General features: G+C 50.1%; 1 protein-coding gene across 4 annotated transcripts in view; it reads right to left on the minus strand.

Moving 5' to 3' along the window:
• The window catches only part of CPNE2 (copine 2), a 61,924-nt gene that overhangs the window by 10,652 nt on the left and 26,931 nt on the right, over positions 1-24,341 (minus strand). For all 4 annotated transcript variants that reach the window (XM_007520105.3, XM_060185506.1, XM_060185505.1 and 1 more), the window contains 10 exons: positions 19,431-19,505; positions 17,186-17,257; positions 15,288-15,371; positions 14,715-14,804; positions 13,915-14,013; positions 13,231-13,317; positions 10,495-10,554; positions 7,596-7,729; positions 5,847-5,901; positions 7-58 (listed from right to left, as the gene is read on the minus strand). In XM_007520105.3, coding sequence (XP_007520167.2) covers positions 7-58; positions 5,847-5,901; positions 7,596-7,729; positions 10,495-10,554; positions 13,231-13,317; positions 13,915-14,013; positions 14,715-14,804; positions 15,288-15,371; positions 17,186-17,257; positions 19,431-19,505 — 808 coding nt within the window. The remainder of the gene's footprint in view (positions 1-6; positions 59-5,846; positions 5,902-7,595; positions 7,730-10,494; positions 10,555-13,230; positions 13,318-13,914; positions 14,014-14,714; positions 14,805-15,287; positions 15,372-17,185; positions 17,258-19,430; positions 19,506-24,341) is intronic.

A 24,341-nucleotide genomic window follows, 5' to 3' on the forward strand; every position in this document is an offset into this window, starting at 1 on the left:
ACTCACCTGAGCAGAAGGGGTTGGTGGGGTTGAAGTTGATGGCAAATTCATGGGAAACCTGAAATGCAGAGAAGATGCTAAGCACAGACATGCCCCATCTGCCAGACCCAGACTCCTTTGAGGGCACATGCCTACTGGCTCCATCCTCCCAGGGCATGGTTCCAGGTACCCCCACATGCTTTCAGGAAGCCGAGACCCTTCTACACACTCCAATCCATCTTGGGGGAGGGGGTTAGAGCTGCTTATGTATTCTTGCTCCATGCAGAGTGAGAGGGAGAGAGACCCTCTAAGGAAAGGGGCATTTGGCATGTCCCTTTGTCACCTGAGAGGGTCTGCAATCAGAGCTCCCCTTCCGTGGGTCTTGGGCTGCTTCCAGTCTTCATATAAACTGGAGTGTCTGTGAGGGCACCCACTTCATGGCCAGCCATACCAGGTCTAGCTGATAGCAGCCCGGAGACGGCCTGGGTTCAAGAAGCATAATACGGCCAGAGGGTGCAGAGGGGCAGAGAGGGCTGTCACTTCCTTTGGGAACCAATCCTGTTTCTCTGCCTCCAGACCCAGCAACAGCCCAAGAGACCCTCTAAGACTGATCCTGCATATTCCTGGGCTCTACTGGATTTGCCATCATCTAAGAACACCCCATGGGTAGAGTCCATTTGGGAATACAGGGAAGACTTCACTGTTTGCAGAGCTGGGAGTCTCAGGAGACCTGAAAGTTCAGACAGAGAGCCTCCCAACACTCCCTCCCTCAACCAGCTACCTCAAATCCCCAGCATTCCCCCCCTCCTCTGGCATGCACTCTTACATTCAGCAGAAAGCAGGTACCCCACCCCACCCTTCCTTCACAACAGCCCCATCGTTCAAAGGACCACACAGATGCAGAATGGATTAGAATGTTCCCAGGGACACATAAGTGCTGACAGCAGATATGGGGGTGGAACCAGGCCAGGCTCACAGTCCGTGAACCCAATAAACCCACAAGGTTCTGGGGGAAGACCTACCAGAGGGGAGCTCTTGTCTGGGAGCAAACATTCCCACAAACACCCTTTAGCTTTGAGATGCTACAGTGGGTGCTGGGAGGCCCTACCAAGTTCAGTGTCCCCATTTTACAAGTCAAATCAGGCCAGAGATGGTCCATTGGTGCCAAAGCCAGGCAGCAGAACAGGCCTGAGGCCCTGGCCCCGCACACCTGCAGAGTCCCTCCCTCTGCTCTGGGGGAGTCCTTCTGGAGTTCCCCGGAGGGAAAGTTCAAGCCGTCATGTGCTTGGTGGCCCAGGATAGGCCAGTGGCCTGAGGAGAAGACACAATTATTTTAGATGTTCCTTTTCCCTCCCTCCCTCCTTCCCTTCTTTTTAAAAATTTTTTTTAAAAAAAATATCTTTTTTAAAAATTTTTTTAATTTTATATTTATTTATTTATTTCCTTTTGTTGCCCTTGTTCTTTTATTGTTGTAGTTATTGATGTCGTCATTGTTGGATAGGACAGAGAGAAATGGAGAGAGGAGGGGAAGACAGAGAGGGAGAGAGAAAGATAGACACCTGCAGACCTGCTTCACCGCCTGTGAAGTGACTCCCCTGCAGGTGGGGAGCCAGGGCTCGAACCGGGATCCTTATGCCAGTCCTTGTGCTTTGTGCCACCTGCACTTAACCCACTGAGCTACAGCCCGACTCCCCAAAAATATCTTTATTTAATGGATAGAGACAGCCAGAAATCCAGAGGGTAGGAGAGAGAGAGAGAGAGAGAGAGAGAGAGAGGGAGAGGGAGAGGGAGAGACTGAGACTCCTGTAGCCCTGCTTCACGACTTGCAAAGCTTATCCTCTGCAGGTGGGGACTAGGGGCTCAAACCGGGTCCTTTTTCATTGTAACATGTGCACTCAACCAGGTGCATCACCACCTGGCCCCCCTCCTTCCTTTCCTCCTTCATTATTTCCTCTTCTTCCTTTCCTCCTCCTTCTTCATACTTATTTTTTTAATGAGAGACACAGAGAGAATAGCACACAGAAGAGACCAGATCACTGCTCAGCTCTGGTTTATAGTGGTGCTGCGTATTGAATCTTGGGACCTCAGAGTCTAAAGCATCAAAGTCTTTTACATAATCACTATGATCTCTCCCCCACCCTCTTTCTCTCTCTTTTTTTCCCCTTCCTTTCCCTTTCTCTCCCTCCCTCCTTTTTATATTTTTATTTTGCCACCACAGTTATAACTGGGGCTCAGTGTCTGCATGACGCCACTGCTCCTGGTGAATATTTATTCCTCTCCTTAGATAGAGAGAGGGTGAGGGGTAGAGACAGAAACAGAGAGATGTGATACCACAGCACTGCTTGACTGCTTGTGAAACTTCCCCCTGTAGGCACTTCCATAAGGTGACCTTGGGCCTGAGCCCAGGGCTTCATGCATGGTATGCTCTACCAGGTAAGTCATGCACCTGTCCCCAGGTGTTTCAGCCCCTTGCTCCATCAACCCTAAGGGCTGGGCATGGAGACAGTTTCTTTTTGGCCCCTGTTCCTGCCTGGGGGGGTGGGGGTGGGGCTCTTCCTTCTGTCCCCAGTCTGGGCTCCCTGTGTGTGTGTGTGTGTGTGGGGGGGTGAGGGTGGGGGGGGTGGGGAGGGTTTCTGAGGTCTTTGTTGCCATGGAGACTTTATGAGCCTCTATAGAGATGAAAAGGGGGGCTTGTATAAGGGGGCTGAGAGGAAAAATGGTTGCTAGGGAAACAGCCCTCCTTTGGGCCAGTGGCTTCCTGCAAAATCAGATTTTAGGAGATTTTAGAGACCAAAGGGAAAAGCCCCTTCCTGATAGGAGCATATTAATGTTCTGCTTCCTCTGCCTCCCAGCCTCTTCACTTCTTCTCTCCCTGGCAGTCAAGTGGGTGACTGTGGAGATCACTCACACATCCTGGAGGCCCCTCAGGTCATGTACTCTCAACAGCTCCACTTCACAGGTGGAAACAATGAGGTTCAGAAAGGGTAGGTTCACACCTGGTTCACAGGAGAAGCCATGACAGAGCAGGGCCATCTGGGACAAAGGTGCAGGCTGCCCGCAGCAGCCCCACTCCCCACACACTGTGCTGTGGCTTGCTTGAGAAACCAGGGAAACAAGAAAGCTTCCTGCAGGCTAGCCAAGCTGATTAGGGGGCCCCTGGGGGACCTACTGCCCACAGGTCTTTGTCCTGGGACACCCTGTTGCCTTCTGACCACCAATGGTCCTTCACCTCATCTGGCCAGCATGTGTGCAGCTAGTTACCTAAGACACCACAACCTGTGGGCCTAGCTGGGGCAGAGTGAGGGACGGAACTGAAGGGATCTCACAGGGACTGTCCTGCCCCAACCTCAGTTTCCCCATCCATAAAGCAGGGAAGCAGGAAGAATCATAAACTGGCCTCTTTCCTAGCTGCCCGAGGCCTGGCACAGCCCTTTCAGCTGCCACATCCCTTACTTTATTGGGTAAACCCTGGCCCCTCCTGAAGCCCCCAGCCCTCACGCCCTGTCCTCAGGGAAATGCCTGCGGGGTTCCTCAGCCACTCCTCAGGCTCATCTTGCCCAGCTCTGTGGAGGAACCCAGCTCCCCAGGGCGGGCAACAGAGTTACCTGCTCCTTCTAGCTCCTTCCAAATCCTGCCCTCAAAGAGCCAACACCCCTGGCAGCTCACATTTCTGGGTCTTCACCCTGTCATTGGGAAGGGTTATAAGGAACTGGGGTGTGGTGAGAAGGAAGTCTGTCTGTCTATCTGTCTATCATCTCTCTCTCCTCCCACCCCCTTTTCTCCTGAGCTCTGAGGGAACCACACACACAGGGCTGGGACTCTGCAGGCCTATGAGGACAGTGCTGGGGAGCGAGGGTCCCCATCCCATATGAGCGCATTCAGGGTAAGCCTCCTGGGGGAGGTGTGAGTTATCAGTGGATGGGAGCACAGAGCCACCACAGGTTACGTGTAGGTTACGTGCAAGGACCCCAAGGTGGGAATGAATGAAAGGAGGCTCACAGGGTGGATGTGAAGTGAGTGAGAACAAGAGCATGTGGCCAGGCCAGAAGAGGCAGGGTAGGGACAGGTAGGACACAGCCTGTGCTTCCAACATGCCTCCTGGCACTGCTGGGTACCTAAGCCTCCCCAGAGTGCCCGGAGACATTTCCAAGGAGGTTTTTGCACAAGAAAGCATCTCATTCAGCCAGAGTTCTTTGAAAGCTGGCTGGTGTCCTAGCAACGGGGGCCGTGTGGGGCCTGGCCACACCAGCCTGTCCTACATCACTTTGGTCTCTGAGATCTTGCCCTGCACTGTACCATGAATCTCCCCACATGACCAAGAGTCTCAAGAGCTACCCTCTGAATCTTGGGGCGGGGGAGGCTGGGAATGGGGGACATGGCACACTCTGGAAATGGCATATAGCATAGGCTAGAGAGGAGAGGGCCCTGCAGAGAAGCTAGGCACAGCTAGAATTCTCTATGCCCATACAGTAAGGCTTCTCATCAGAGAAAGAGCTGGAGACTATGGCTCTGGGTCTAATTGCCAGCATCACCAAATGGTGCTCTGGGCTCTCTCTTTAAATATAGGAACCAGTTAACTGGTTGAACAAAAGGAATCCAAGAGGCAGCAGCTCCTGAGAATTACTGGGTTGCTGGAAAACTCATGATGCACCTTTGCATAGGAAAACTTAGAAAAAAGACATCAGGACCTTTCTGACAACCCAACACTAACTTTAGAGTTCATCTGCTCTGCTGGAACCTGGCCTCCTGTTGTGAATGTGACCTTACACAGGTCCCTTAGGCCCTGCTTTGTCATGGAGTGGGGAAGGACACATTCCCTGTCTTGGCCTCCAGGAGCTGCCCCAGGCTGCACCCTCATCACCAGCCCATGGGGCCCAGATCTGCCAGGGTTTCACAAACCCTGGCATCTCTCTTAATTCCTTCTTGGTTCTTGGTTCATTTGTTTCTTCCTCTTCCTTCTATACTCCTCCTTCCCCCCTATCCACCTGCCCCCCCCCACCCCATGCACCATTCTCACCCCCACCCCCCTTCCCGGCCTGGTCTCCCTGGAATCTTAGGAGGGACAGTCACTTCTTAGGCTCCACTTGACCCTCTGAACTGGAACCTAGTTCTTCTGCTTCTCAATCCAGTGGGTTCACAACAGCACCCAATCATCTGTTTTTTGTTTTTGTTTGCTCGCCTGGGTTTTTATGAGAAGTAAATCAAGCTGGTAAGGTTAGCAGAGGTACATCTAGAACATTCTTCTTCTTCTTTAACATTTTATTTATTAAGGAGAGAAATCCAGAGCATCACTCTGGTACATGGGATGCCAGTGACTGAACTCAGGACCCCATCCTTGCAGGTGACATGTTCTACTCACTGCACCACCTCCTGGCCACATGTCTAGAACATTCTAAATGCCCTATAAAGGATGCTGCTGTTTCTTGGTTCACTTTCCATGGCCCCCACATTGCCCCTCCTTCCTGGATGTCCCCGACTCTTTCCACTCCAACTCAGCCTTGGCACCCTCTGATTCCCCATCTCCCTGGTCATCCCTTACCCAGTTTTGTACCCTCAGTCCTGGATGAGGAGGCCTGGGCCTCCAGTCCTATTTCTTTTATATTCTACCTACCAAACACAGTGTCTTGTCCTCCCTCTCTGACACAGGCACCACGGTCAGAGGCCATCACTGTCCTGCCCCCTTGTTAGTCCCCCCCCCCCCACCGCCACCTTATGCCTGTTTGAGTTCATCAGGGAAGAAGTGAGGGTGAGGTTGGGTTTGGAGCATGCATAGAGAAGGCAGGGCAGTGGGGCCCCCTGCCCCAGCCCTTCCCTCCTGGAGAGGCCACAAACACAGAGTCATCTCTACTGAAAGCTGCTTCACTCACCTTCCAGTCTGGGGGCAACTGGGCCCCGAACCCCAGAGCTGGAAACATCTTATCACTAGGTCAGAGAGGGGAGGAAAAACAAAACAAAACAAACAAACAAACAAAAACATCATGAGACAAGTGGAATGAAAGTTTTGTCACCCACATTCATCCCCCAAATCCCTTCCCAAGGTTGGGCCCACTCTGCTGCATACACTTCTCAGGGCAGTAAAATGGCCTCTGCTCTCTAGAAGAAGGTACATTCAAGCGACCCATTGAGCCCAAGCCCACCTCTGTGTATCTGGTCAGCATGCAGCTGACCACACTGCACCTGTGGCAGGCATTGCTGATAATAGCCTTCTAACCAAAAGGCCTGGGTATGGCTCCTAGACCCTTCTCAAGCCAGCAGCACTCACCCACAGTGGTAATGGAAGCAGAATTCTCTGGCCTATCATATGCTTGAGAACAATTCTCCTAAAAGGAGAGCCCTTCCCTTGGCACTCAAGGCCCTTCACCGCCTGGCTCTAAGGCCTAGCTTCATCTTCTTCCACCTGCCCTCCCTCACACCCCAGTCCTGACCACTACACTGCCCTGCAAACTATATTGGGAAATTTCACATTCCAACTCTCCCAATCCACTCCCTGTGGCAAACTCCTACTCATCCTTTAAGACCCTTCTCTCTGTGGGCTTCCCTGAGGGCCCAGAATGCCTTTCTCTTTGGTGCTTCCACAACTGTGTGAACCAGTCTCTCATCATTCCAGTGATTTCTTTCCTGGATTCCTCTTTGAGTGGGGACTTCCTGAGGGGCCACATCGCATTTGTTCATTCATTCATTCACATGCATTTATTGAAGCCCCCCAGTGGCTGTGTGTGTGTGTGTGTGTGTGTGTGTGTGTGTGTGTGTGTAAGACAAGCGGTCAGAGGCCAGGGAAGAGGCAGGGAGGCCAGTGAGGAGGCTGCGTGGGCAGGAGGCAGTGGTGGCTCAGAGAAGTTGATAGCAGCAGGAGTCAGGAGGAAAGGCTAGATATAGGTATCTTTTTGAAGGATGTACTAAAAGAATATGGGTGGAAGTGGGGGAAAAGTTTTGGGGTGAGCAGTGAGACCCTTCATGTGACTTGTGGACCTTTAACATTGGTCCATCCTGTTTGTGGTTCTCCTCTATTGACTTCTCACTAACCCCAAACCTCTAGAAAGTGTGGTCCAGGAAGAGTACACACACACACACACACACACACACAAAGACACACAAAGACACACACACACACATACAAACACACACACACACAAACACAGACACACATACACACACACCTCCTCCTCCAAAGTTCCTAGCAGGACTGAGATGGTTATGCCATCAGGGATCTGAAAGACTGGCTTCCAGTCTCTCTGATCTGTGTGACTTTGAGCAAGTTCTCCACACCATAAACCAAGGCCTCTGCTTCTCAAAGTTTAAAAGGCAGGAGGTTGTGCAATAGCAAACAAGCTTCATCTTCTATCTTGACTCATTTTCTTATCAGTTACATGGTATAATAGGTAGAGAAGGTACCAGTGTGGGCTCAATAGGTAAGAGTTCAGCAATCTACTAGCAGTGTCTGCAATCCATTAGTAATGTCTGCCTCAGGCACAGGAAAGGACAATGGTAGCATTATGCCAAGTGCTGGATATTCCCTGATCTGGTATTCTCTGGGTCTCTTAGTTTTGACAAACAGATAGTCCCAGGTCAGATGGAGCTCTGACTGACCTTTAGAGTCTTTCCCTTATGTACCTTACCTGTCATAGTCTTGAATGATCTGCCCAACGGCCCAGATGGCTGACAGGTACTCGTTGGTGCCCATAGGGTTGATATAGTGCAAAGAGGAGGGGTCCAGGGGATTCCCATTGGAGGCTGTGAAATCTATCCCAACCTGCATAGAGGGGACAAAGTCCATCCAGTATGTCCAGAGGCTCCAGCTCCCTATCTCACCCCCAAGGAATCAGAGAGGTGGGTGGAACATGGGAGGTACATTCATCTCCCAGCCCCAAGTCACCCTTCCAAAGGACTATCTGAATCTTAGAAACTGTCTGAAAGTTATTACTTCCTCTGGCTCTAATGTCATCTGTGGCTCCCAATTTGCTAAGCATAAAGTCTACTGCCTAGGTGTGATACAAGTCCAACTTACAGTCATAAATTCCTTTTCCCTTCACTGTCCCCACACACTTTTCTGCTCCATTACAGGGCCTTTATTCACAAGGTTCCATTGACTTGAAGGACCAGGTCACCTTGACTCCCTGGCTAATTCTCCTTCAACCTCCAGGCCTACTTCAGACACCACACCCTCATTGATGTCTCCCCAGATACCTTCCCAGTACCTCAAGTTATCTCCCCATTGTCCTTCAGACCCAGGGCTGCCTGGTAGGGCAGTACTGGTCACCCCAGCCTGAATGGGTGTTCACTGGGGGGAGAGACTCCTAGGAGTCAGGTCCAGACTGAGTACAAAGCATGTAGTAGTGCTCCCCACAAAGTTTGGGGCTGATAGTGGGGACCCTGGCTCCACCTTCTCTCTCAGCTCAGAATGAACTCCAGCTGAGGCTATGGAGAGGAGATAAAGGAATGGCAAGACTGACCAGGAAGGAAGGAAAAGGAGAGGGACCCAAAAGGAGAGATGGTCATCTGAGAACTTAGTCACCATGGGGTTGGGCTGGAGTAGGGGGTCAGGGTGGAGGTCTCAGTCATCAATGAACCTTTGAAGGGACACAGGCTGAATGTGAATGCCCAGGCTCATTCACTGAAATGAACGCAGATATGCCATAAGAGCCGAAGGGCCTGGCCTTCCCATGGAGGGTGGGAATAGAGCCAACCACTGAGGTTACAGGTCAACAAGGACACCCTTCCTATCTCCATATCCCCCATGGGAGCTGGCCCTGGGGGTAGAGAGTGGGCACACAATAGGGCAGGCAGGCAGATTACACAACACCCCAGCAGATTCTCTTCTCCAGGCCTGAGGGACAAAAGGCACAATGACTGGGATCAAAGGATGCCAAACCCCACACAGGATGGTAGCACACACTCTCATGTATTTCTGAGTTCCTGCTGGGCACTGGGCACCATGAGATGCACTGAAATTTCAGCAAAGCCCTGCACTTAGGGGACTCGGGTCTACTGGATAGGACAACAAGGACAGGCTAAACATAACTGAAATCATTTCCCTGAGTTGTAAGGGCCCGGGAGAGAATAAAATAGGAGTGTAAGAAAGGCACAGGTGGCATGGGGAAGCTCTCCCTGGTGGAGAGGGTGGGTGCTCTATGCCACAGCATGAAGGATGGCTGGACAAACAGCCATGTGAGAAGGTTCCAGAATATTGTTCCAAACAGAGGGACTAGCCATTGCAAAGCCCTAAAGTAGACCAGAGCTTGGCATGTTGTGGGATAGACCAAGGGAGCAGAAAGAGGACTGCAGACTACACAAGAAGGCTTTGTGACCAGTGCAGAGGAGATAGGGGTACAGTCAGCAATAGTGAGGGCTGGGCAGCCTTGCTCTGACTTACAGCTAAGCCCCCAACTCAGTTCCTTCCATCTCCCCCCTCCCTCAAATCAGACATACCCCTTGCCCTGAAGAAGTCCTTTCTTTTCTTTCTTTCTATTTAATATTTGTTTTTATTTTACAGAGAGAGAAAGAGGAGAGAGAGAGAGAGAGAAGAGAGAAGAGAGAGAGAGAGGGAAGAGAGAGACTGAGACCAGAGCACTATTCAGCTCTGGCTTATAGTGGTGTTGAGGCTTGAACCTGGGACTTTGGAGCCTTATGCATGAAAATATTTTTGCATAATCATGCTATCTCACCTACCCCTTTCTTTACTTTCTTCTTCTTTTTTTAATAAATTTTTAATGTCTTGCTTTAAAAATATTTGTTTTTTTACTTATTATTGGATAGAGACAGAGAGGAGAGGGGGATATAGAGACTAAGACTGAGAGACACCTGCAGTACTGCTTCACCACTCATGCAACTTAACCCCTGCAGGTGGGGATGAGAAGCTAAAACCTGCACTCTGTAATGTGTATGCTTAACAAGGTGTGCCATCACCCGCTCCCCTGCCACCCTTTGCTTAAAAAAAAATGTACTGGGCTTGGGAGTTGGTGCAGTAGATAAAGCACTGGACTCTCAAGTGTAAGGTCCTGAGTTTAATCCCTGATATCACATGTGCTAGAGTTAATGTGTCTCTCACTAACAAATAAAGTAAAACAAAAAATATTTATTTATTTAATGACCAAAGCATTGCCGAGCTCTGGTTTATGGGGGTGCCTGGGAATTAATCTGGGACTTCAGAGCCTCAGGCTTGAATTTTTATTTATTTATTTGCCACCACAGTTACTGCTGGGGCTCAGTACCTACATGACAAATCCACTGCTCCCAGTGACCTTTTTCTTTTTGGACAGAGAGAAACTGAGAAGGGAGGGGGGGGGGGATTCAGCAGAAGCGAGAAAGAGAGCCACCTGCAGCACTGCTTCCCTGCTCATTAAGCTTCCCCTTTGCAGTGGAGACCAAGAGTTATGCTGTCTCTCTGCCTAGGGGCGTCTTTTTTTCTTTTTTTTTTTTTTTGCTTTTCTCCTTCATCTCATCTCAGCATCTGTATTAGTCTGAGCCCTCAAGGGGAGCCTCACTAAGGAGTAGGAGGAGGTTTGGTAAGATACTGACCGTGAACATGAGTTGGCAACCACCCAGGATATAGTCCAGGAAGGAATACTCTCTGTTTATCTGCAAAGGAAGCAGGGTTGTCAGAAAGGGGCTGCCCCCCAAGTGATCCCACTCTCCATGACAGCTTTTGGGGAGCTGTTGCTCTGTGTCCTGCAACCTTGCCATAGGGTCAAGGAAGCCAAAAAAGAGACAGATGGGGGAGTCAGGCTGTAGTGCAGTGGGCTAAGCGCAGGTGGCGCAAAGCACAAGGACCGGCATAAGGATCCCGGTTCGAACCCCGGCTCCCCACCTGCAGGGGAGTCACTTCACAGGCGGTGAAGCAGGCCTGCAGGTGTCTATCTTTCTCTCCTCCTCTCTGTCTTCCCTTCCCTCTCTCCATTTCTCTCTGTCCTATCCAACAATGACAACAACAACAATAATAACCACAACAATAAAACAACAAGGGCAACAAAAGGGAATAAATAAATAAAATAAATATAATAAATAAATAAATAAATCTTAAAAAAAAAAAGAGAGAGACAGATGGACCTGCAGATGACAGCAAAACCCACCTCTCTCTCTGACAAAGCACTCAGTGCAGCAGTTCTGGATGGCGAGAGACTCTTCCCCAACACAGAGACACAAGATGAATGCTGGCAGGGCCCAGGGAAGGTCTCAAGTCCTCCCAGCTACACACCGGAGAGTCTCTCGTGCTGCTGCCCTGCCTATGTTCTTGCTGCCCCCACCAACCTCTGTTTAGGGGGAAAGCCAGGTCTTGGGCTCAAAGCTGCCCCCTATATATTAATAAAGCCACTGAAACAGTGTCACTTGGATGTTCTTTTCTGCCTTTTGGCAGAGAATCACAATCTTTCCATCGGGGTAGGCTTAAAGGGGTTCCTATTAAAACAAATGTATTTAAGGTAGAAAGGAAGGAAGAAAGGGATAAATAAGGACTTACTAAAAAAAAAAATAGAAAGAAAGAAAACAAATGACAACCCACAGCTGTGAAGCCCCACTAATGATAAGTAAATAAATAAAGCTTTTAGTGAAAGGAAGAAAGGGAGAAAAAGGGGGGTACGGCTACCAAGAGAGCACACCTGGCTAGTGCATCTGCTTTGTCATGAGTTTTTTTTTCTTTTCCCCCATGAGTTCTGTCTGTCCAGGTTGGAGCCTGGATAGAAGCTTCAGTGCTATGTTGTCTTCCTTTCTCTCCCTCTGTCCTCTTGTCTCTATTTGAAAAAGTCTGCTACCCCACCTGCAGGGGAGTCGCTTCACAAGCGGTGAAGCAGGTCTGCAGGTGTCTGTCTTTCTCTCCCCATCTCTGTCTTCCCCTCCTCTCTCCGTTTCTCTCTGTCCTATCCAACAACAACGACATCAATAACAACAGCAATAATAACTACAACAATAAAACAATGGCAACAAAAGGGAATAAATAAAGAATAAAAAAGTCCGCTTGAAACTGCACCAATGACAAAAAAGGGGGACAGGAGGAGGGGCTAGTAGGTAATATAGTAAATAATAAGCAAGGCAGGGGCCAATGGTCATGCAAAGCAACTGTGAATGCCAGGAGCTGCAGAGAGAGGCCCAAACGCCACGCTGCTGTCACTTGCTCTCTTCTCAGTGCGCCTGGGTATGGAGGCCCCCTGCACACTCAGTGCAGCCCATCTCCAGAGCAGCGGGAAAAGACTGGGGTCCACCAGCTGATGGAAAGAGCCAGGACCCACTCAACACCTTCAGTTTTTTTTAATTTTTTTTTATTATCTTTATTTATTTATTGGATAGAGACAGCCAGAAATTGACAGGAAGGGGGAGACAGAGAGGGAAAGACAGAAAGACATCTGCAACCCTGCTGCAGCAAAGCTTTCCTCCTGCAGGTGGGGACTGGGGGCTTAAACCTGGGTCCTTGTGCATTGTAACATGTGCGATCAACCAGGTGTGCCACCACCCGGCCCCCAACACCTTCAGTTCTTCCTTCCTTCCTTCCTTCCTTCCTTTCTTCCTTTCTTTTTTTCTTTCTTTCTTTTTCTTTTTTTAAAGATTTTTTAATTTAAAAAAATATTTATTCATTCCCTTTTGTTGCCCTTATTGTTTTATTGTTGTAGTTATTGTTGTTGATGTCGTTGTTGTTGGATAGGACAGAGAGAAATGGAGAGAGGAGGGGAAGACAGAGAGGGGGACAGAAAGACAGACACCTGCAGACCTGCTTCACCATTTGTGAAGCAACTCCCCTGCAGGTGGGGAGCTGGGGACTCGAACTGGGATCCTCATGCCCACCCGTCCTTCTGCTTTGTGCCACATGTGCTTAACCTGCTGTGCTACCGCCCGACTCCCAACACCTTCAGTTCTGTGTCCACAACTCTCACTGCCCTGACCAGGCCTGAGGTCATCAGGGTCTTGTTTCCAGCTCAGCCCGACCAAGGTTGGTAAGAGCTTCCTATTTTCCTGGGCTTCACAGTCACAGCTATGCCCCAGGAGTCACAGTTACCCCAGTCCTCACTGATCAGAGGACAGGGTGCCCCTTCTCAATGACCTCTTGTTTCTCCCCTCTCCCAGATGCTGCCAGCATGGAGGCAGCAAAAATGTGATATCCCCATTCCATAGATGAAGAAACAGATCCCAGGCAGGTGAAGCTCAGAAGTCACTGAACTAGGGTTGGAAGCCAGATCTCATTCCCCCTTCTTCAGTAACACCCTCCATTTGACTCCCACCCACCTCAGACACAGTCCCCCTGGCCTATGCCCACCCTTGCCCATGCACCTTGCAGGAACGAAGGATAATGATGCCCGAGTTTTTATAATTTTTCTTCTTCTTCTGTTTCTTGGGGTTGATGCATTCGAACTCCAGCTGGGCAACAAGGGAGGAGAGAGAGAGCTTAACTTAGGAATTCCAGAGGGACTGCCTCTCCGCTGACACCCAGAGTCCCCATAGAGCTCTGACAAGGGACAGCATGAGCATGCCTCTTCTAGGAAGCTCTCCAGGAAGCCACACTCAGAAATGGTTCCCCCTCATACTCACACCAAGCTCTGTACCTGCTCAAGGCGGAGGAGGAGGAGAAGAAGGAAGAAGAGGAAAATCTGCATTTGTACCTCCATTCCCAGACATCTCACTGCAGCATGTCCACAAATGTCCCCACAACTGTCACAAATGGCCAGGCTTCACAGGCTGGGCTAAAGGGGCATCTCCTGAATGTTCTCTCTGTGCCATCTCATTTAATTCCCATCCTGCTCCTCTGCCTCTACTGGACAGATGGGGAAACTGAGGCTCCAAAAGACTGATGATCTTGCTTAAGTTCATAGCAAGCAGAGGGGAGGAATCTGAGACCCAGGCTGCTTGATCCAAATCCTTGCTCCCATTGTTCAACCCCTGCTGAGGTCTTGAATACACACACACACACACACACACACACACACACACACACACACACACACACACACGTCTTACCGGGACCCCGTCTCGAGCCTCACACATCCGGGATACAGAGGTCTGGAAATCTCCGATGAAGTCATGGCCTCCATCATTGTCATAGTCATAGCACATGACCTGGAGTGGGTCCGGGGAGGTCAGCCCAGGTCAGCTCGCCAGCCCCTTTCTGTTCCCTGAGCAAACCCCATGTCTTCTTTCTTCTCCCCCAGATCTACCTCGCAAATCTGGGGTGATGCCAGCAACTCCTCAACTGTCTCAAGAAGTCTGACAGGGTTGCCTCAACTGTCTCAAGAAGTCTGACAGGGTTGCCTAGAGGACTAAGTGTGCCAACCCCAGTAACGGATGCTGTACCCTCTGGTGCAGGGAGTGTAACACCACTCTTACACTCCTCAGTTTCTCACTATTGAGAGAGTGAGTCTTGTGGGCCCGATGTCCTTCCTAAACTGCTTTCCCTCTGTGATGGACACAGAAAGGTGTAGTTCCTCATGTCGTCTAACAGCTCCCATGTCCTACTAAGAGGAGGGCAGAAACCTCACTCCCACGCTACTAATGGGCAAAGTGAGGCCCCAAAAGGGTGCTCCTTGCCCACAGAGTCTCACTACAGTGGCACTAGGGACCCCATCCTGGCCCAGGTGCCTCCCATCACATGATCTCTCAGGCATGGTCCCTGAGGATTAAGGGCCTCAGAGTCGGGCCAATCAAGTCTGCTGCTTCTTCCCTGAGTGGGGTCCTGTTCCATCCTAACAGGCAGGAACTCAGCTCTAGCACCCCACAAGACTTGGGGCATGCTTGGAGGCTGGAGCTCCAGGTCCCCTCACCTGGATAGGCTTCTCCATGTCCCCATCACACAGGGACACCAGTGGCACAGTGAACGGCCTCCATATGGGGTCCAGTGTGTACTTGATCACCTGTGGCAGAAGAAATGGGCAGGGGTGAGACTAGGCCTGGGGGCTGCAGTGGGGGGCTGGAGGTGGCAGGCTGGAGGTGGAAGGATGGAGACTCAAGGCCCCACCTAGGGACAGGAAAGGGCATTGAGTGAGTGGGTGGGGGGTCCTTTAGGTAATGCTATGGATTTAGGTAATGCTCTGTGCACTGTGTGGCTGTGGCTACAGACCCACTTGGAGACCCATTTAGAGACCCACTGAGAGACCCACCTGAGGGCTCACTTAGAGACCCACTTGGAGACTCATTTAGAGACCCACTTGGAGACCAAATTGGAGATCCACTTGGAGACCCATTTAGGGACCCAAATGGAGATCCACTTAGAGACCCACTTGGAGACTCATTTAGAGACCCACTTGAGACCCAATTGGAGATCCACTTGGACCTATTTAGAGACCCAATTGGAGATCCACTTGGAGAGCCATTTACAGACCCACTTGGAAACCTACCTCAGTTCTGTGCACCAGCATCCATTTGCCATCATCCCCTGGCTTGTAAAATTCAAGAAATGGGTCTGACTTGCCAAAGAGGTCCTGGAAAAGCAAGAGACAGCTGAGGGAGGTGCACCTCTACTAGGCAGTGGGTGGCCCTGCTGTACACCCTACCGCAACCTTGGGGTCAGAGCCACTGTGCTCATTCACTGTGCTCATGGGGTCCTCCTGTCCCAGAAAATGTCCCAACCTGGGGTCACCAGGACTTGTGTTTGAGAGTCTGAGAGTCGGGGCTTGCAGGAGCTGAGACTCTAGCATCTTAGAAGGGAGAGTTGGGGTGTGGGGGAAGAACTTTTAAGTGAGAGACTTCCTGCAGGATGTGATGGTGCTATTTACTTATTGATTATGGCCACTTCTTTATCATTCAGCTAAAGAGACCGAGACAGAGAGGGAGAGGGAGAGACAGAACAGCACCAGAGCTTCCTCCAGTGCTATGGCACCTCCCATGTGGTGTTACAAGCATGACAAGGCAGAAGCCCTACTTGGTGAGCCACTTCTCCAGTCCTATGTATTTATTTAGATTAGATGTTGGTGGTGTCAGGGATCAAACCTGCATGCATGGAACCTCCTGCATGGAGCACTCCTTTGCACTGTCTCCCTATAGCCCAGGATGATAATTAAATTTATTTAGTGGGAATCTGAAAAAAACTAACTATCCCAGCACATGACAGGAGGGATATAACATACCATTAATTTAAGTCAAAACAAGTGTCATTCAACAGAGGCTACATCCAAGCAGGGGAGACAGAAGATAATGAAGGAATTAAGCAACGGAACAGGTTTGGCAGCAATCAGTGCTAAGGAGGCAAGTAAAGCCAGAGTCTGAGGGGGGGGTGACATAGCAGGGACTTGCTGGCAGTGAGAAGGCCACTGTGAGAATATTTGGGGGAAAACAACACCGAAGGCAGAGGGAGCAGGAAGTGCAAAGGTCCTGAGGTGGGAAGGTACCTGATGCTTTCCAGGCATGAGGAGGCTGATGCTACTGAAATGGAGTAGAGGAGGAGAAAGTAGAAGGGGTTAGGTCACAGGGCTGTGGACACACCAGGTGGGACCGTCGGTCCCTCACATTTACAGTGAGAAATCAGGATCCCTCATGAATAGGTTTCTGGAGGAATATATATATATATGGAGAGAGAGAGAGAGAGAATGAAAGAGACCATGATACCAAAGTTTCTTCAGTGCGGTGGTGACCATGCTCAAACCCGGGTCATACACATGGCAAAGCAGTGCACTATCCACGTGAGCTCTTTAACCGCTCTCTCTTTCTCCTTTCACTCTCTTTCTCCTTCACTTCCTTCTCTCTCTCTTTGCCATCAGGTGCTAATCCAAGGGGTTCGGTGCCTGTACAACCTCGCCATTCCTGGAGACCATCTTTTCTTTCCTCTAGATAGAGGGTGAGATATAGAGAGACAGAGACAGAGAGAGGAGAAGAGATACTGAAGCACTGCCCCACCTCTCATGCCGGGAATCTGGTGGTGGAAAAGTTTGTTCAGAACTGAGTGGGAATAGTGGAGAGGATGGGTGACAGAGGACAAGGGAGGGAGGAGGACAAACTGAGTCCTAGTGGCCACTGAAGTACGTGAAGACTTCCCTTATCCATTAGATCTCTCTCTCTCTCTCTCCCCTCCCCCCCTTTCCGCTTGACCACCTCTAAGTGATGGACAATGTACTATCCTTGGTGAAAAGAGCTCCTCCTAACTTGGGGGTGGTCAGGAGGGTCCTGTGCTGTGGGGAATGTGTGTGTGTTGTATCTCAAAGTTGGTAGCCAGAAGCCCCCCATCTAGGTTACACAGCTCTGGGGTCATGAATGGGGGCTACAGCCCCAGATGGAAGCCCCTGCCTGCAACCCACCTCACCTTCTTGTCCAGCTTCCTGCCCGCCAGGCTCAGAGTGATGACACGGTTGTCTGACAGCTCCTGGGCTGCTATCTGTCAGGTAAGAGGAGTGTGAACAGTCAGGACCTGCTCCTTAGACTCCCCCCTCCCTACCCTTGCCAGGTGGGGTGGGCATTAGGTATTCCAGGGAGAGGAGGGATGAGGCAAGGAAGAGTCATGCCAAGTGATCTTGAACAAGCCTCTTGTCTTCCCAAACCTTAGTTTTCATCTTCTGGAAAAAAAAAAACAAAAACCTGGAGGTCATCTGTCTGGATGAAGAATCCAGAACTGACCACATGTGACTCAAGAGAGGGGCCCTGTTGAGGGGCCAGACAGAGAGGCTGGCTTTCCTCTCTGAGGGGAGGCTCTGAGCCAGGCCTGACAGACCCCTCCAGCTGTCACTGCAACCCCAGCAAGAGCAGCAGCTTGAGGACACTGAGAGACTCAGAATCACAGCGACTTTGCCATGCAGATGGAGAAACTGATGCCAGGACAGGGGCAGGAGTTGCCTGCAGGACTCACCCACTACCCTCCTCGCCATTCTAACAGCCCTCCTAGCCCAGCCCAGCAGTGACACCCCAGCTTGGTGACCTCCAGGAACCTGCCCTCTCTGGGCTTTTCGTTCTCTTCTATAGTGCTGGGGGGGGGGGGGACTGTACTCAGGTGGGCTGAGCCTCTGGGTCTCCTCTGCATACTCCCTCCTGCCTCACCTAACACAAGCTGCAGAGGCTCTGCTGCGACACTGGTTCTCCCCATCCTTCCCTTCTTCCAACTGAGGAATGTCCCCTCACTGCCCTCATTCATGGAGCAGGGGCCTGAGGGCCACAATGGAAACAGTGGGAAAACTGGGGCATGGCTCACCAGACAAGGAGGACCTGTCCCAGCTGGCTCACGCTCACGAAGCATTTCAAATAATTTTTTTTTTTTTTTTGCCTCCAGGGTTATTGCTGGGATTCAGTGCCTGCACTATGAACCCACTGCTCCTGGAGGCTACATTTCCCCCCTTTTGTTGCCTTTGTTGTTTATCATTGTTGTGGTTATTATTGTTGTTGTTATTGCTGCCATTGTTGTTGGATAGGACAGAGAGAGGAGGGAAGACAGAGAGGGGGAGAGAAAGATAGACATCTGCAGACCTGCTTCACCACCTGTGAAGCAAACCCCCTGCAGGTGGGGAGCTGAGGGCTTGAACCGGGATCCTCATGTCAGTCCTTGGACTTCGTGTCATGTGTGCTTAACTCACTGCACCACCATCTAGCCCCCAGATAAAATTTTTAAGGATTATTTATTAATGAGAGAGACAGGCAGAGAGAGACAAAGGGAACCAGACATCATTCTGGCACATGTGCTGCCAGGGATCAAACTTGGGACCACATGCTTGAGAGTCCAACACTATCCATTACACCATCTCCTGGGCCACTACAAAGGTGTTTTGATGGGGAGGTTTGAAGAGAAGCTGGTGTGTGTGTGTGGGGAGGGGAGAGTAAAGCAATTCAGGTGGCAGGGGCAGCCAGGGATAGGGTGAGGAATGGGCTCCAGCTGGCCTTAAATCCATGCCATATACATGAAGGGGAATGTGGGAGTCCACAGGCAGCAGGGAGCCCCAGCAGGTCCAGGGGAGGAGAGGAGAGCCCCTTCCTCCCTCCAGCTTCCCCAGCATCACACAGGCCCTGGTGAGGATCCTGGAATTCCAGAGAGCCTAGCTAAACCATCCCAGGACACTTCTTCTAGGGGCTTCAGCTCTGTCATTGGTGGGGTTCCCTTGCTTCCCGGGGGGTCCGTGGGGCCCCGAAGCTCATCTCAGATGCTAAGGGTCTGCAGGTAGGAATCACTACGCATGGCAGCCTGGGGCAGAGCTGCGTAGCCGGATGCTCTAGAAAGACCCCAAGAGAGGATGGGCAGAGGCCAGTGCAGGAGAAGGGTGCCAGGAGGTTTCTGGAAGCCTGGAGCGGGGGAGGGGGTGAACAGGAGCACCCCTGCCTGGGGAGCCTCCACTGGGGCCCCTCCAGCAGCTTCTCACCACCCCCCACCCAACTTGGTGCTCCCCACCCCTGTGCATCATGTGCAGAACTGGCAGCCCCGTTGCTAAGAGACCTGTTGCTAAGTTGTAAGTTGGGCCTTTCTACTCCAAACAAAGCTGATGATTATCTGCCAGGGAAGCAGCCCATTGATGAGGGAGGGAGGAGGCAGAGGCAGGGGGCCCATGTGGGGCAGGGACACAGACAGGTACCGTAATCAGCCCCTTCCCTGCAGGCTTGTCATTCATCAGCAGCAGAGGTCGAGTGATCTTCTTGCTGGAGACAATCTGGGGGGAGAGAGAGGGGCATTTGGTGAGGCTGGAGGAGGGGGGTAAACCTCAGTGGGCATTGTACCTAGCTACCCATACCCACCATTTGGGCAAACTTCCCCCACTGAGCCTTGCCCTGGGAGGCTCCACTAACCCCAGCCACTGCCAGGAGCCTGGGCCCAGAGAAGTTAAGGCACTTGCTTTAGGCACCACAGCTGGGGCGGAAGCCCATAGTCTGATGCCTCCGACTGGCTGCCTTTGTCTTTTCACATTCACAACTGTCATCCTCCAAGTCATACACATCACTCACTTCACCCTCCCCTGGAGGTCATACCTCAACTCCATTTATGCATTTTTTTACTAGGAAATAAAACATTCACACAGGGTCCAGCCATCCACATAGGGCACAACAGACAGGGAAGTCACACTCTTGTAGGCCTCTCTGCCTATCCTCACCCTCTCCCCATGCCCTTTCTGGGTTAAGAGCAAGCACCTCCCTGTTCTTTCTGGGGACTGCATCACCCCAGCTTGGGGGAGGGGTGCCCCCAAGGAGGCTTTAGAAAGAGCAAGGAGCTCAGGAGAGAAAGGCTGGTCTGTGGCTTGGCGGAGCTCTGCTGCTGGGCTCTAGTCCCAAGGACTCCCCACCTTGGCCACAGCTCCTCCCATATCCTGCAGGCCGGGCATAGAGGAGCTACAGTGGGGTCAGACCTGCATGGGTTCCCCACCCCTGGCTGGGTCTCATGTACCCTTTGAAGAAGCAGACCTCAAGAGATGAACCCTGCTTCTTACACAGCTCCTGGGCCTTTGCTTTTTCTCTTTTACCTCTTGGAGGGACTGGTGTGATTGTTCACCACTGAGGATGCCTACATTGCCCTGTGGGTCACCCAGGTTTGAGTCCTAGGCACACCACACAGGAGTGCTGTGGCACTGGGGGAAGGTTAGGCACTGTGGTACCTCTCCCTCTCCCTGTCACTGTCTCTGTGAAAGAGCCAGGATGGTGAAGCCCTGGAGACAACAGATTAAAAGAAACTAAAAAATGGGAAAGCTATCAGGGGAGGGGATGGGATATAGAGATCTGGTGGTGGGAATTGTGTGGAGTTGTACCCCTCCTATTCTATGGTTTTGTTAATGTTTCCCTTTTCAAATAAATAGAAAATTAAAAAATAAAACAGAAGTAAAAAAATGCTGTTAATATGTGAACTGGGTGAAAATTACAAATAAATATTTCTTTTTAATATTCTGTAATCCTGCAGTTTTGAAAGTTTATAATTAAAATAGATCATCATGATTAAAAAAAAAACTGTCTCTCAAGAGCTTAGGGGGTGGTACACCCGGCTGGGCACACATGTTATATGCAGAGACCCAGGTTCAAGTGCCAAGTCACAACCTACAGGGGGGAAGTTTCATGAGTGGTAAAACAATGCTGTAGGTGTCTCTCTTTCTCTCTCCCTCTCCATCTCCCACTTTCCTCTCAATTTCTCTCTGTCCTATCAAAGAAAAAATGAAAAAGAATAAAACAAACAAATCCTAAAAAAAAATAATAATAAGGCCTGGGGGCTGGGCGGTAATGCAGTGTGTTAAGCACATATGGTACAAAGCTCAAGGACCAGCGTAAGGATGCTGGTTTGAGCCCCCGGCTCCCTACCTGCAGGGCGGTCTTCACAAGTGGTGAAGCAGGTCTTCAGGTGTCTATCTCTCTCCTCTCTCTGTCTTCCCCACTTCCCCTTCTCTGTGCTATCCAACAACAACAACAGCTATAACAACAATAGCAATAAAAACAAAAAGTGCAACAAGGGCAACAAAAAATGGGAAAAATGGCCTCCAGGAGCACAGGATTCATGGTGCAGGCACCAAGCCCCAGCAATAACCCTAGAAGCAAAAAATAAAATAAAATAAAATAAAATAAAATAGGCCTCTCTCACAAAGGGACATTTCAACCTCCAGTAGGCCCTCTCAAAAGATTCTCCATTTTCTCCCCTGACCAGCCCCAACAGCAGTTATCATTAACCTACAAGTGCAACAGGGGAAAAACTGAGGCCCAAGGTAGGAGACTCGCCCAAGGGAGCAGCACAGCACAGCTAGCAGAACCTGTGTTGAGAGCACTGAGCCCTACCCCTCCTCACCTCTACAGGATCTCTTGGGAGTGAGCAAAATTGTGAAGTATGGCCCAGAGAGGAAAAGGAAGTTGCCCAAGGTCACACAGCCCTGGGGCTGCTGCCTGGTAGCTCCTCTCCCGGCAGGTCTAGACTACAGCCCATCCAGATGAGAAAAATCAGAAAATTAAAAACTCTGGCTCCTGTGGGCCCCATTCCTGTATGGCAACATAGGCTAATGCTGTGTTTTATTTTTTAAAATAATATTTAGGGGACCAGGAGATGGATCACTGGTACATCTTACATTTCACCATGTAGGAGGATCAGGGTTCGAGCCCCCAGTCCCCACATGGGACAACCTACATGGAAAAGATTCACAAGTGGAGGGGGCTGGGCAGTAGCACAGTGGGTTAAGCGCACATGGTGCAAAGCTAAAAGACCAGCATAAGGATCCTGGTTCGAGGCCCTGGCTTCTCATCTGCAGGGGGGTTGCTTCATAAGCAGTGAACACGCAGGTCTGCAGGTGTCTTTCTATCCCCCCTCTGTCTTCCCCTCCTCTCTTGATTTCTCTCTGTCCTATCCAACAACAACAACAACAGCTATAACAACAATAACAACCACAACAAGGGCAACAAGATGGGAAAAATTGCCTCCAGGAGCAGTGGATTTGTAGTGCTGGCACCTAGCCCCAGTGATAACCCTGGAGGCAAAATAAAATAAAGTAAAAAAATAATAATAAAGATTCACAAGTGGTAGAACAATGCTGGGCATCTCTCTTCCTTTTTCTCCTTCTCTGCCACTCACCCTCTAGTAAAAAAAAAAAAAAAAAGAATCCTGTAGAAATCATGCAGGTGTAAAGTCTCAGAGAAAAACTCTGTGACAAAATCAATAAATAAATATTAAAAACTAATATTGATTTAGGGCAAGCAAAAGAGCTCCCCTGGGAGGGTGCAGTGTTTTGATGCACACGACCCAGGCTTAAGCCCCGGAAGCACAGGGGAAATGCAGGGCCAGCCCTGGGGGCTGCCAACCTGTGGTATCTTCCCCTCTCTCTTTGTTCCTTTTTTTTTTTTTTTAAGTTTTCTTTAAAATTTTATTTAGTCATTTAAAAAAAATTTTACGTATTTGTTTTCCCTTTTGTTGCCCTTGTCTTTTTTTATTGTTGCTGTAGTTATTATTGTTGTTGTTATTGATGTCGTTGTCGTTGGATAGGACAGAGAAATGGAGAGAGGAGGGGAAGACAGACAGGGGGAGAGAAAGATCACCTCTAGACCTGCTTCACCACCTGTGAAGCGACTCCCCTGCAGGTGGGGAGCCGGGGGCTTGAACTGGGATGCTTTTACACCAGTCCTTGCACTTTGCACCATGTGCGCTTAACCCGCTGCGCTACCGCCCGACTCCCTAGTCATTTTATTTTTTCAAGATAAAGACAGAAAGAAATTGGGGGCTGGGCAGTGGTGCACCAATTAAGTGCACATACTTCCATGCAGAAACACCCAGTTTTGAGCCCCTGTTCCCTCTCACCTGCAGGGGTGATGCTTCACAAGCTGTGCAGCAGTTTTGCAGGTGTCTATCTTTCTTTCTCCCTCTTTATCTCCCCATCCCTCAAGTTCTCTCTGTCCTGTCAAATAAAAAAAAGAAAAAAAAAACCAGAAAAAATGGCCACTGAAAATGTTGGATTTGTAGTGCTGGCACTGAGCCCCAGCGATAACCCTGGTGGTAATAAGTAGCACAGTAGGTTAAGTGCATGTGGCACAAAGCACAAGGACTGGTGTAAGGATCCCAGTTCGAGTCCCCCACCTCCCTACCTGCAGCGGAGTCGCTTCACCTGCGGGTCTGCAGGTGTGTATCTTTCTCTCCCCCTCTCTGTCTTCCCCTCCTCTCTCCATTTCTCTCTGTCTTATCTAACAATGATGACATCAACAACAACAACAATAACTACAACAATAAAACAACAAGGGCAACAAGAGGGAATAAATAAATAAATATTAAAAGAAAGAACAACAACAAAAAGACAGAGAAATTGAGAGGGGAGGAAAAGTAGAGAAGGAAAAGGACAGACATCTGCAGCACTGCTTCACTGCTTATGAAGCTGCCCCCTGCAGGTGGGGACTGGGGGCTTGAACCCTGGTCTTTGTGCATGGTAACATGTGCGTTCAACCAGATATGTTACAGTTTGGTCACTGACTCTTTCGTTCTATTTGAAAAAGTCTGCCTGGAAGGGTGCAGTTCCAATAATGACAGAAACCAAGAGAAGGAAGGAAAGGAGAGAAACGGGGGTAGGGAGTGAGGGAGTGAGAAAAGAGTGGGCTTGAAGGTGGTGTATCAGGTTGAGCACATATGGCATCATGCTTGAGGACCCAGGTTTAAGCTGGGGTGGGGCGGGGGTGGCAGCTTCACAAGCAGTGAAGCAGAGCTGCAGGTATGTGTCTCTCTCTCCCTCTTCTATCACAATTCCTCTCTGCCATATCCTAGCAAATCAAATCAAATAAAAAGAAAGGAAAAAATGTCCACTGGGAGCAGTGGGTTCATTGTGCTGGAACTGAACCCCAGAGGTAATCTGGGTGGCAACTAAAAAAATTAAAATTAAATTAAAATAAATCACTCAGTTCATCTTTATTTATTATTATTATTATTATTTTTGTCTCCAGTGTTATCGCTGGGACTCGGTGCCTGCACTATGAATCCACTGTTCCTGGAGGACATTTTCCCATTTTGTTGCCTTGTTGTGGTTGTTATTGTTGTCATAGCTGTCGTTGTT

The sequence above is a fragment of the Erinaceus europaeus genome, chromosome 2 (genome assembly GCF_950295315.1).
Source record: "Erinaceus europaeus chromosome 2, mEriEur2.1, whole genome shotgun sequence".
In the NCBI taxonomy this organism is placed as follows: Eukaryota; Metazoa; Chordata; class Mammalia; order Eulipotyphla; family Erinaceidae; genus Erinaceus; species Erinaceus europaeus.